Source organism: Pseudorasbora parva, chromosome 3 (genome assembly GCF_024679245.1).
Source record: "Pseudorasbora parva isolate DD20220531a chromosome 3, ASM2467924v1, whole genome shotgun sequence".
NCBI classification, from domain to species: Eukaryota; Metazoa; Chordata; class Actinopteri; order Cypriniformes; family Gobionidae; genus Pseudorasbora; species Pseudorasbora parva.
This window is the reverse complement of record NC_090174.1, coordinates 60,243,880-60,256,453: the sequence shown is the minus strand read 5'-3', so window position 1 is coordinate 60,256,453 and position 12,574 is coordinate 60,243,880. Positions and strand designations below refer to the sequence as shown.

Here is a 12,574-nt window from a genome sequence, read left to right as displayed (position 1 = left end):
TTGGATGGTAGCACCCTAAAGTGTTGTTGAAACAAGCTTGGCAATAATGGGGTTTTGGCAGGTTGGAGTTGGATTGGTGGTTATTCTTGCTCTTGGATTTTCTGATGCACAATGGCGAGCAAGAGCAGCCCATAATCGCAGTCCAAGTGAGCTTAGGCCTAGGGCATTAGCTCAAGCTTCTCAACAGGCTGATTCCAGGATGTCTGTGGTTTCCAGTAAACCTGTGTTTGCGCCACAAACATTCCCCGCTCAGTTTCCTCTCCAGACACCAGTCAGGACTGACATCGGAAAGCAATCTCAAGATTTCATGGGTGTTCAGTCAAAAGAGCTGTTGCAGGGTCCAGTAGCAAAACTGACGTGGAGCTTTCCAAGTCTACCAGAGGAACCGCAGCCACCCGCCGTTCCTTTTGAGTTGCCGCGTCCTGTCCCTGCCAACAGTGTAGCTGCTCAGTGTGGAGAGAATTCAGTATATGTGGAAGTGATGAAGGACTTCTTTGGGACTGGACACCCACTGTCGTCCTCTGCTTTTACACTGGGAGGCTGCACTGCAACTGGAGAGGATCCTTCTGCTCAAGTGCTCATCTTTGAGTCTGAACTGCATGGATGTAGCAGCACATCAATGGTAAGATTTTATTTTGGTGTTACTCACAGAAAATATCCGTGATTGATTCCATTAACCTTTCTTTTTAGGTGACTGGGGATGAGCTTGTCTATTCGTTCAACATTATCTACACCCCACAAGCAGTTAATGGTGTTCCTATTGTCAGGAGCCGTAGTGCAGTGGTTGGTATCGAGTGTCATTATCCAAGGTGAGGATTAAATGATTTGAGACCCGCTGGATCTGCTGATCCCACATTTATGGACACTAAATGACTGCTTGTTTAACTCCTACAGAGCACATAATGTGAGCAGCGACGCCTTATTGCCCACTTGGATCCCATATGCCTCAACTAAGGTTGCGGAGGACATCTTTGTCTTCTCCCTCAGGCTCATGACTGGTTGGTGTATCCCAAACACATTTGTAACATGCTTGTGAACCTGTGCTAAGACCCTTTCTTTGCAGATGACTGGCTGTTTGAGCGACCTTCTAACCAGTACTTCCTGGGTGACGTGATAAATCTTGAAGCATCAGTGCGTTTGTACAGCCATGTTCCCGTCCGTGTGTTTGTGGACAGCTGCGTGGCTACTGCTGTCCCTGATGTTGCTTCTGTCCCCAGATACTCCTTTATTGAGAATAATGGGTAAGAGGCGCTACCTTGCGTCTACAGGCTTCCAGAAGGGTTGCAGGTCTTCTAACTGGGTTTGGTTTACAGGTGCCTGGTTGATGCCAAGCTCACAGGCTCCACATCTCACTTTATGCCTCGGACTCAAGGTGATAAGCTGCGGTTTCAATTAGAGGCGTTCAGGTTCCAGCAAGCAGACAGTGGACTGGTATGTGTTAGTTGTGCAACTCTTTGTATGATCTGCTACCATGGTGTACTAATAACTGTCTTTGCAGGTCTACATCACATGTGTTTTGAAGGCGGCTGCAGCAACCCCAAGTTTTGAGCAAAAAGCTTGTTCATTCTCTGCTAATGGGTATGTTGCCTGCTAGATGGGTGTACAGGTAAACTGGTTGCCATCAACTTACCTGAGGGTGTTTCTTGTCAGTTGGGTGTCCGCAGATGACTCTGACCAGGTGTGCGGCTGCTGTGACTCCACTTGTAGCGTCAGAAGTGGAAGTGATCGGCTGCTTACGGGTATGGACTAACTCTAACTTTTTCTTGTCGCTTTCATGGCTTTAGTTCTCACGAACCCTTTGTTTCTTCTCAGATCTACGATGGGAAAAGGCATCTGTCGGCCCCATCAATGTTAAGGACTATGGCCAAAAAGTAACTGGAAGTGCAGTATAATTTAATAAAATATGCTCTTTATAGGTTTGTGTCTTGTCTTTATTGGCACAATACTAAACATATCTAGCCACGTTGCATGATTTGACTGTTCAAATATGCTCCACAAAATGGCTTTTATTACTGGCCTGTGTGGGGACTGGTATTTTGCTCCAGTCATTTGTAGGTTTAGGCCTGTTGCAACACTAGACTGTAAAGAAGAAAAATGGCCGTGATGACTGACCCATAGGATTCTAAAAGGAGTTGAGACCGCGTAAAGTAGGGTTGAGCTGGTTGTTGCCACCTTGGCTGTCATTCCTGGATAAAATCTGTCCATCACTCATCCTCAACCAACTTCACTGGCTTCCTGTGGCCAGCTGCATCCAGTTTAAACTGTTAGTTTTCCTCTGAAAGCTTATGGCCCTGCGCCACAATCTTGCTGAGTTAGTTCAACAATGTTCCTGCCCAGACCCTCAGGTCCAGCAGTGACAATCTGCTTGTACCCAAGTTTAAATGCTCTACTATGGCAGGAAGGGCTTAGTGTCACTGGCCCTAAAATTATGGAATAAGCTGCTCTTGGCTATCCGTAATGCACCAACACTTCAGATGCTTTATAGATCCCAAAACTCACTCATTTTCTCTGGGCAGTAAATGTTTCTTGTACTGCCACTGCCTTCAAGTGATCTCTCACCTCTGTCATGCTACATGACTAGTTGCTGTTTATTCTTCTCTTTGACTGTATAACGTCTATCTGGAGTTGTTTGTTATAATGAGCAGGCTGACTGTCTTTTGATTGTACTCTTGAATTCCATTGTAAAGTGACTGTGGGTTCTTGAAATGTACTATTAAAAAACAAACTTTTATTTAGACTGAAAATGGGCAAAAAGGCAGGATGTGGGTGGAGCTAATGTGATGACTAAGGCTGCAATTACATTGCAGGTCTTGAGGCACAATTCCCATTTGGTGACTATATCTGATTTTTTTTGAAGACCCGCTTACATCATCTTTTCAAAAGCGACCCGTATCCGATATTTGCATTTACACTGTACACTGGCAAAACAGCCCAAGACGTTCTTAATCGGTGAAAGGAAGTAAAACAGCGCAATATGCAATGGACGCAGACAAAATGATTGCACAATGTTTTGCTCTCTGCACTGTTCCACACATCCTAGTTTGGCAAAACATTTCTCTCTTAATGCGGAGAAAAAGAGGAGAGCCCTTGACGGGGTTGCCAGGTTTTCACAACAAAAGCTGCCCAATTGCAAATCAAAACTGTGTTAAAGTAGCCCAATTCTGCTTGAAAACCGCAGACTTGGCAACACTGGACCGCAGTTTGTGTCCACCTGAGTTGACGTCATTCGCCTCCGTCCTTTTTTCAATGACGTACGACTCGCATTTACTGGGGAATATCCGATTTGACCGCTTACATGGCAGACGCTAATGCACGCATCCGAATCATATCGGATTTATTACCACATATGAATTCGATCTGAGGATATTGGAATTCATCCGTTTTTTTACTGCTTACAAGTTCACATGTCATATCCGATCTGTGCCACATGAGAGGAAAAAAATCGTAATTGGGTCACTTGAACCATGCAGTGTAAATGGGGCCTAACAGACAAACAACAATTCACCTGTCACTCCAAGTGGCCATGCCCTTAATTATGCCGAACTTCAAGGCTTTAATGTAAGTGAATGAGTTATAAAAAGATTCACCCCCTCACAGTTGTCATGAAGGGCAAAATTAGACGTAGGGTAGAGTGGGGCTAAAGGCCTTACGCTACGTTCACACCACACGCAAATTGAGCATTAAAATCACTTCTACCACGTGTAGTTTGACGCGTGAACATTTTGAATCCATTTGCAGCTATTTGGACGCGCGTAGAAATCGAGCATTTGAAGCGAAATAGATGCGCGTCGAAGGCGTTCCAGGAGAAATCTGTCCTAAAACACCACTCTGCCTCTTTTCATTTTCAAAAAAATATATATATTAAGCATTAACAGCCACACAAATTTGGTTCAGCCAACGCACTACCTGGAAATATCTTCACTTCGTGCATATCCTTAAAAAAAAATAACGTTAAGAAACTTCCCTTTGCCCTCAGTCGAAATGATTTGGTAGGCAACAATAGATTAATTGGACCAAAGATCGCCCATTAGATGTTCACAAGACAGATTATATCTCGTGTTTAACCACTACAGAGACATCCGAGCCAGCGGCAAACGCCAGAAGGACTGGCTGAGGAAAGGCTGCTCTCGCCGGGGTTAACGAGCGCTGAGTTTTGGAGCTGATCTCACAACTCCAAAAACGCAAGATTTGTTTTTTTTTTTTTTTTTTTTTAAATAGGAGCTCTCTTTAAATAAATCACATATTTTAGCTTTAAACAACTACATTATCAACTGAGAAGCATTAAAACTACATTTTAGTGACAAAAATATAGTATTTTTAAATGATGCAGGGTTTCTGATCACGTCACTTTACCACGTGACAGCAGCAAGCAGGCTCCAGATTGGTTAACTCGCCGCCAAATTGATGCCAAAGTTCAGATTTTTCGACTCTGGGCATCAGACGCGAATTCGCTTCAAACGCGTGAATGCACAAAACACAACACTCGCGCAAAACGTGCGCATCGCGCAAGACGCTCAGTTCGCGGCAAATTTGCGTCATTCGCGTCCATCGCGCCAAACGCATCCATCTCGCCACAGGACCTCCAGACACGCGTCAACGCTCCTTTCCATTGACTTAACATGGAAATCATTCACTTCAGACGCTCTATTCGCGTTGGTGTGAACGTGACTTTAGCAGTGTTCTTGTGAGGAATTCTCAGAGGCATGATAAATACGGGCCCTGACTATCAACATACTCAACATTATTATTTGAGGCCTAGTCCACACGGAACACGGGGTATTTTTATAACCGGAGTTTTAGATAGCTTTTGGTTTAGCTACCAATAACCTGCTCTTATTTGGTACTTCATGCAATCCCGAGTAATGAAGAATTAATGATTTTCACCTGTGACATATTGATTGAGTAAATTGGCAGGTGCAGAGAAAAAATATTCTCCTCATGAGAAAGGAGGAGCCATGCTGATTTACATCTGTATAAATTTGGATGGTAGCACCCTAAAGTGTTGTTGAAACAAGCTTGGCAATAATGGGGTTTTGGCAGGTTGGAGTTGGATTGGTGGTTATTCTTGCTCTTGGATTTTCTGATGCACAATGGCGAGCAAGAGCAGCCCATAATCGCAGTCCAAGTGAGCTTAGGCCTAGGGCATTAGCTCAAGCTTCTCAACAGGCTGATTCCAGGATGTCTGTGGTTTCCAGTAAACCTGTGTTTGCGCCACAAACATTCCCCGCTCAGTTTCCTCTCCAGACACCAGTCAGGACTGACATCGGAAAGCAATCTCAAGATTTCATGGGTGTTCAGTCAAAAGAGCTGTTGCAGGGTCCAGTAGCAAAACTGACGTGGAGCTTTCCAAGTCTACCAGAGGAACCGCAGCCACCCGCCGTTCCTTTTGAGTTGCCGCGTCCTGTCCCTGCCAACAGTGTAGCTGCTCAGTGTGGAGAGAATTCAGTATATGTGGAAGTGATGAAGGACTTCTTTGGGACTGGACACCCACTGTCGTCCTCTGCTTTTACACTGGGAGGCTGCACTGCAACTGGAGAGGATCCTTCTGCTCAAGTGCTCATCTTTGAGTCTGAACTGCATGGATGTAGCAGCACATCAATGGTAATATTTTATTTTGGTGTTACTCACAGAAAATATCCGTGATTGATTCCATTAACCTTTCTTTTTAGGTGACTGGGGATGAGCTTGTCTATTCGTTCAACATTATCTACACCCCACAAGCAGTTAATGGTGTTCCTATTGTCAGGAGCCGTAGTGCAGTGGTTGGTATCGAGTGTCATTATCCAAGGTGAGGATTAAATGATTTGAGACCCGCTGGATCTGCTGATCCCACATTTATGGACACTAAATGACTGCTTGTTTAACTCCTACAGAGCACATAATGTGAGCAGCGACGCCTTATTGCCCACTTGGATCCCATATGCCTCAACTAAGGTTGCGGAGGACATCTTTGTCTTCTCCCTCAGGCTCATGACTGGTTGGTGTATCCCAAACACATTTGTAACATGCTTGTGAACCTGTGCTAAGACCCTTTCTTTGCAGATGACTGGCTGTTTGAGCGACCTTCTAACCAGTACTTCCTGGGTGACGTGATAAATCTTGAAGCATCAGTGCGTTTGTACAGCCATGTTCCCGTCCGTGTGTTTGTGGACAGCTGCGTGGCTACTGCTGTCCCTGATGTTGCTTCTGTCCCCAGATACTCCTTTATTGAGAATAATGGGTAAGAGGCGCTACCTCGCGTATACTGGCTTCCAGTAAGGTTGCAGGTCTTCTAACTGGGTTTGGTTTACAGGTGCCTGGTTGATGCCAAGCTCACAGGCTCCACATCTCACTTTATGCCTCGGACTCAAGGTGATAAGCTGCGGTTTCAATTAGAGGCGTTCAGGTTCCAGCAAGCAGACAGTGGACTGGTATGTGTTAGTTGTGCAACTCTTTGTATGATCTGCTACCATGGTGTACTAATAACTGTCTTTGCAGGTCTACATCACATGTGTTTTGAAGGCGGCTGCAGCAACCCCAAGTTTTGAGCAAAAAGCTTGTTCATTCTCTGCTAATGGGTATGTTGCCTGCTAGATGGGTGTACAGGTAAACTGGTTGCCATCAACTTACCTGAGGGTGTTTCTTGTCAGTTGGGTGTCCGCAGATGACTCTGACCAGGTGTGCGGCTGCTGTGACTCCACTTGTAGCGTCAGAAGTGGAAGTGATCGGCTGCTTACGGGTATGGACTAACTCTAACTTTTTCTTGTCGCTTTCATGGCTTTAGTTCTCACGAACCCTTTGTTTCTTCTCAGATCTACGATGGGAAAAGGCATCTGTCGGCCCCATCAATGTTAAGGACTATGGCCAAAAAGTAACTGGAAGTGCAGTATAATTTAATAAAATATGCTCTTTATAGGTTTGTGTCTTGTCTTTATTGGCACAATACTAAACATATCTAGCCACGTTGCATGATTTGACTGTTCAAATATGCTCCACAAAATGGCTTTTATTACTGGCCTGTGTGGGGACTGGTATTTTGCTCCAGTCATTTGTAGGTTTAGGCCTGTTGCAACACTAGACTGTAAAGAAGAAAAATGGCCGTGATGACTGACCCATAGGATTCTAAAAGGAGTTGAGACCGCGTAAAGTAGGGTTGAGCTGGTTGTTGCCACCTTGGCTGTCATTCCTGGATAAAATCTGTCCATCACTCATCCTCAACCAACTTCACTGGCTTCCTGTGGCCAGCTGCATCCAGTTTAAACTGTTAGTTTTCCTCTGAAAGCTTATGGCCCTGCGCCACAATCTTGCTGAGTTAGTTCAACAATGTTCCTGCCCAGACCCTCAGGTCCAGCAGTGACAATCTGCTTGTACCCAAGTTTAAATGCTCTACTATGGCAGGAAGGGCTTAGTGTCACTGGCCCTAAAATTATGGAATAAGCTGCTCTTGGCTATCCGTAATGCACCAACACTTCAGATGCTTTATAGATCCCAAAACTCACTCATTTTCTCTGGGCAGTAAATGTTTCTTGTACTGCCACTGCCTTCAAGTGATCTCTCACCTCTGTCATGCTACATGACTAGTTGCTGTTTATTCTTCTCTTTGACTGTATAACGTCTATCTGGAGTTGTTTGTTATAATGAGCAGGCTGACTGTCTTTTGATTGTACTCTTGAATTCCATTGTAAAGTGACTGTGGGTTCTTGAAATGTACTATTAAAAAACAAACTTTTATTTAGACTGAAAATGGGCAAAAAGGCAGGATGTGGGTGGAGCTAATGTGATGACTAAGGCTGCAATTACATTGCAGGTCTTGAGGCACAATTCCGATTTGGTGACTATATCTGATTTTTTTTGAAGACCCGCTTACATCATCTTTTCAAAAGCGACCCGTATCCGATATTTGCATTTACACTGTACACTGGCAAAACAGCCCAAGACGTTCTTAATCGGTGAAAGGAAGTAAAACAGCGCAATATGCAATGGACGCAGACAAAATGATTGCACAATGTTTTGCTCTCTGCACTGTTCCACACATCCTAGTTTGGCAAAACATTTCTCTCTTAATGCGGAGAAAAAGAGGAGAGCCCTTGACGGGGTTGCCAGGTTTTCACAACAAAAGCTGCCCAATTGCAAATCAAAACTGTGTTAAAGTAGCCCAATTCTGCATGAAAACCGCAGACTTGGCAACACTGGACCGCAGTTTGTGTCCACCTGAGTTGACGTCATTCGCCTCCGTCCTTTTTTCAATGACGTACGACTCGCATTTACTGGGGAATATCCGATTTGACCGCTTACATGGCAGACGCTAATGCACGCATCCGAATCATATCGGATTTATTACCACATATGAATTCGATCTGAGGATATTGGAATTCATCCGTTTTTTTACTGCTTACAAGTTCACATGTCATATCCGATCTGTGCCACATGAGAGGAAAAAAATCGTAATTGGGTCACTTGAACCATGCAGTGTAAATGGGGCCTAACAGACAAACAACAATTCACCTGTCACTCCAAGTGGCCATGCCCTTAATTATGCCGAACTTCAAGGCTTTAATGTAAGTGAATGAGTTATAAAAAGATTCACCCCCTCACAGTTGTCATGAAGGGCAAAATTAGACGTAGGGTAGAGTGGGGCTAAAGGCCTTACGCTACGTTCACACCACACGCAAATTGAGCATTAAAATCACTTCTACCACGTGTAGTTTGACGCGTGAACATTTTGAATCCATTTGCAGCTATTTGGACGCGCGTAGAAATCGAGCATTTGAAGCGAAATAGATGCGCGTCGAAGGCGTTCCAGGAGAAATCTGTCCTAAAACACCACTCTGCCTCTTTTCATTTTCAAAAAAATATATATATTAAGCATTAACAGCCACACAAATTTGGTTCAGCCAACGCACTACCTGGAAATATCTTCACTTCGTGCATATCCTTAAAAAAAAATAACGTTAAGAAACTTCCCTTTGCCCTCAGTCGAAATGATTTGGTAGGCAACAATAGATTAATTGGACCAAAGATCGCCCATTAGATGTTCACAAGACAGATTATATCTCGTGTTTAACCACTACAGAGACATCCGAGCCAGCGGCAAACGCCAGAAGGACTGGCTGAGGAAAGGCTGCTCTCGCCGGGGTTAACGAGCGCTGAGTTTTGGAGCTGATCTCACAACTCCAAAAACGCAAAATTTGTTTTTTTTTTTTTTTTTTTAAATAGGAGCTCTCTTTAAATAAATCACATATTTTAGCTTTAAACAACTACATTATCAACTGAGAAGCATTAAAACTACATTTTAGTGACAAAAATATAGTATTTTTAAATGATGCAGGGTTTCTGATCACGTCACTTTACCACGTGACAGCAGCAAGCAGGCTCCAGATTGGTTAACTCGCCGCCAAATTGATGCCAAAGTTCAGATTTTTCGACTCTGGGCATCAGACGCGAATTCGCTTCAAACGCGTGAATGCACAAAACACAACACTCGCGCAAAACGTGCGCATCGCGCAAGACGCTCAGTTCGCGGCAAATTTGCGTCATTCGCGTCCATCGCGCCAAACGCATCCATCTCGCCACAGGACCTCCAGACACGCGTCAACGCTCCTTTCCATTGACTTAACATGGAAATCATTCACTTCAGACGCTCTATTCGCGTTGGTGTGAACGTGACTTTAGCAGTGTTCTTGTGAGGAATTCTCAGAGGCATGATAAATACGGGCCCTGACTATCAACATACTCAACTTTATTATTTGAGGCCTAGTCCACACGGAACACGGGGTATTTTTATAACCGGAGTTTTAGATAGCTTTTGGTTTAGCTACCAATAACCTGCTCTTATTTGGTACTTCATGCAATCCCGAGTAATGAAGAATTAATGATTTTCACCTGTGACATATTGATTGAGTAAATTGGCAGGTGCAGAGAAAAAATATGCTCCTCATGAGAAAGGAGGAGCCATGCTGATTTACATCTGTATAAATTTGGATGGTAGCACCCTAAAGTGTTGTTGAAACAAGCTTGGCAATAATGGGGTTTTGGCAGGTTGGAGTTGGATTGGTGGTTATTCTTGCTCTTGGATTTTCTGATGCACAATGGCGAGCAAGAGCAGCCCATAATCGCAGTCCAAGTGAGCTTAGGCCTAGGGCATTAGCTCAAGCTTCTCAACAGGCTGATTCCAGGATGTCTGTGGTTTCCAGTAAACCTGTGTTTGCGCCACAAACATTCCCCGCTCAGTTTCCTCTCCAGACACCAGTCAGGACTGACATCGGAAAGCAATCTCAAGATTTCATGGGTGTTCAGTCAAAAGAGCTGTTGCAGGGTCCAGTAGCAAAACTGACGTGGAGCTTTCCAAGTCTACCAGAGGAACCGCAGCCACCCGCCGTTCCTTTTGAGTTGCCGCGTCCTGTCCCTGCCAACAGTGTAGCTGCTCAGTGTGGAGAGAATTCAGTATATGTGGAAGTGATGAAGGACTTCTTTGGGACTGGACACCCACTGTCGTCCTCTGCTTTTACACTGGGAGGCTGCACTGCAACTGGAGAGGATCCTTCTGCTCAAGTGCTCATCTTTGAGTCTGAACTGCATGGATGTAGCAGCACATCAATGGTAAGATTTTATTTTGGTGTTACTCACAGAAAATATCCGTGATTGATTCCATTAACCTTTCTTTTTAGGTGACTGGGGATGAGCTTGTCTATTCGTTCAACATTATCTACACCCCACAAGCAGTTAATGGTGTTCCTATTGTCAGGAGCCGTAGTGCAGTGGTTGGTATCGAGTGTCATTATCCAAGGTGAGGATTAAATGATTTGAGACCCGCTGGATCTGCTGATCCCACATTTATGGACACTAAATGACTGCTTGTTTAACTCCTACAGAGCACATAATGTGAGCAGCGACGCCTTATTGCCCACTTGGATCCCATATGCCTCAACTAAGGTTGCGGAGGACATCTTTGTCTTCTCCCTCAGGCTCATGACTGGTTGGTGTATCCCAAACACATTTGTAACATGCTTGTGAACCTGTGCTAAGACCCTTTCTTTGCAGATGACTGGCTGTTTGAGCGACCTTCTAACCAGTACTTCCTGGGTGACGTGATAAATCTTGAAGCATCAGTGCGTTTGTACAGCCATGTTCCCGTCCGTGTGTTTGTGGACAGCTGCGTGGCTACTGCTGTCCCTGATGTTGCTTCTGTCCCCAGATACTCCTTTATTGAGAATAATGGGTAAGAGGCGCTACCTCGCGTAACTGGCTTCCAGTAAGGTTGCAGGTCTTCTAACTGGGTTTGGTTTACAGGTGCCTGGTTGATGCCAAGCTCACAGGCTCCACATCTCACTTTATGCCTCGGACTCAAGGTGATAAGCTGCGGTTTCAATTAGAGGCGTTCAGGTTCCAGCAAGCAGACAGTGGACTGGTATGTGTTAGTTGTGCAACTCTTTGTATGATCTGCTACCATGGTGTACTAATAACTGTCTTTGCAGGTCTACATCACATGTGTTTTGAAGGCGGCTGCAGCAACCCCAAGTTTTGAGCAAAAAGCTTGTTCATTCTCTGCTAATGGGTATGTTGCCTGCTAGATGGGTGTACAGGTAAACTGGTTGCCATCAACTTACCTGAGGGTGTTTCTTGTCAGTTGGGTGTCCGCAGATGACTCTGACCAGGTGTGCGGCTGCTGTGACTCCACTTGTAGCGTCAGAAGTGGAAGTGATCGGCTGCTTACGGGTATGGACTAACTCTAACTTTTTCTTGTCGCTTTCATGGCTTTAGTTCTCACGAACCCTTTGTTTCTTCTCAGATCTACGATGGGAAAAGGTATCTGTCGGCCCCATCAATGTTAAGGACTATGGCCAAAAAGTAACTGGAAATGTTGTGATGTAATAAAATATGATCTTAACAGGTTTGTGTCTGGTCTTTTATTGGCATTAAACTAACTGTATTTATCCAGGTTACATGATTTGCCTGTTCAAATATGCACTGCAAAATGCCTTTTATTTCTGGCCTGTGTGGGGACTGCTATTTTCCTCCAGTCATTTGTAGGTTTAGGCCTGTTGCAACACTAGACTGTACAAATATGGCTGTATCTGTGACCCATATGCTTCTGAAGTGTAAAGTATTGTTGCGCTGGCCATTGCCTTCTTGGCTGCACGTCATTCCCAAATCAGTCATCACTCCGTCCTCAACCACCTTCACTGGCATCCTGTGGCCAGCCCCATCCTGTTTAAACTGTTAGTTTTAGTCTACAAAGCCAGTCATGGCCTTGCAGCACAATCTTGCAGTTAGTTCAACAATAGCAGTTTCCCAATTCAAGGGCTGTGTCCTTTGACGTGCGCGGCTGCCGATGCTTTTAAGGGCTCATTGAGGCTACTTTGCAGTGGAAAGTATAGTGGCTTGTGTTTAGATTTTTATTTAACTTCATCTCAGAGGCAAGTAGTGTAGTTAAATGAAATACTAACGTTTTATACATGGATATTAGCTTTTGATATTGTTTGGAACATATGATAGCATCTAAAAGGAGACTGTCTCGATCCTGGAGGGTTGCTGTCCTGCTGTGTTCAGTTCATAGAACAGTTATGCATGTTAAAATATTTCAAGGTTTGATTTG

The 12,574-nt window shown here is 44.4% G+C and overlaps 3 protein-coding genes across 3 annotated transcripts; all 3 read left to right on the top strand.

Annotated features, from left to right (window-relative positions):
* The first annotated feature begins 11 nt into the window (after positions 1 to 11).
* On the top strand, positions 12 to 1,915 carry LOC137072114 (zona pellucida sperm-binding protein 3-like). Its single transcript, XM_067440330.1, has 8 exons — positions 12 to 622; positions 691 to 809; positions 895 to 998; positions 1,064 to 1,241; positions 1,314 to 1,431; positions 1,499 to 1,578; positions 1,651 to 1,739; positions 1,813 to 1,915. Exons 1-8 carry the CDS (start codon positions 47 to 49, stop codon positions 1,890 to 1,892), a joined length of 1,344 nt encoding a protein of 447 aa, XP_067296431.1. The 5' UTR covers positions 12 to 46; the 3' UTR covers positions 1,893 to 1,915.
* Positions 1,916 to 4,990: 3,075 nt separating this feature from the next.
* LOC137072113 (zona pellucida sperm-binding protein 3-like) lies at positions 4,991 to 6,894 on the top strand. The gene is made up of 8 exons (XM_067440329.1): positions 4,991 to 5,601; positions 5,670 to 5,788; positions 5,874 to 5,977; positions 6,043 to 6,220; positions 6,293 to 6,410; positions 6,478 to 6,557; positions 6,630 to 6,718; positions 6,792 to 6,894. The coding sequence occupies exons 1-8, from the start codon at positions 5,026 to 5,028 to the stop codon at positions 6,869 to 6,871; spliced, it is 1,344 nt and encodes a 447-aa protein (XP_067296430.1). The 5' UTR covers positions 4,991 to 5,025; the 3' UTR covers positions 6,872 to 6,894.
* A 3,073-nt stretch (positions 6,895 to 9,967) lies between these two features.
* Positions 9,968 to 11,866, top strand: LOC137072111 (zona pellucida sperm-binding protein 3-like). Its single transcript, XM_067440328.1, has 8 exons — positions 9,968 to 10,578; positions 10,647 to 10,765; positions 10,851 to 10,954; positions 11,020 to 11,197; positions 11,269 to 11,386; positions 11,454 to 11,533; positions 11,606 to 11,694; positions 11,768 to 11,866. The coding sequence occupies exons 1-8, from the start codon at positions 10,003 to 10,005 to the stop codon at positions 11,848 to 11,850; spliced, it is 1,347 nt and encodes a 448-aa protein (XP_067296429.1). The 5' UTR covers positions 9,968 to 10,002; the 3' UTR covers positions 11,851 to 11,866.
* Positions 11,867 to 12,574: the final 708 nt, after the last annotated feature.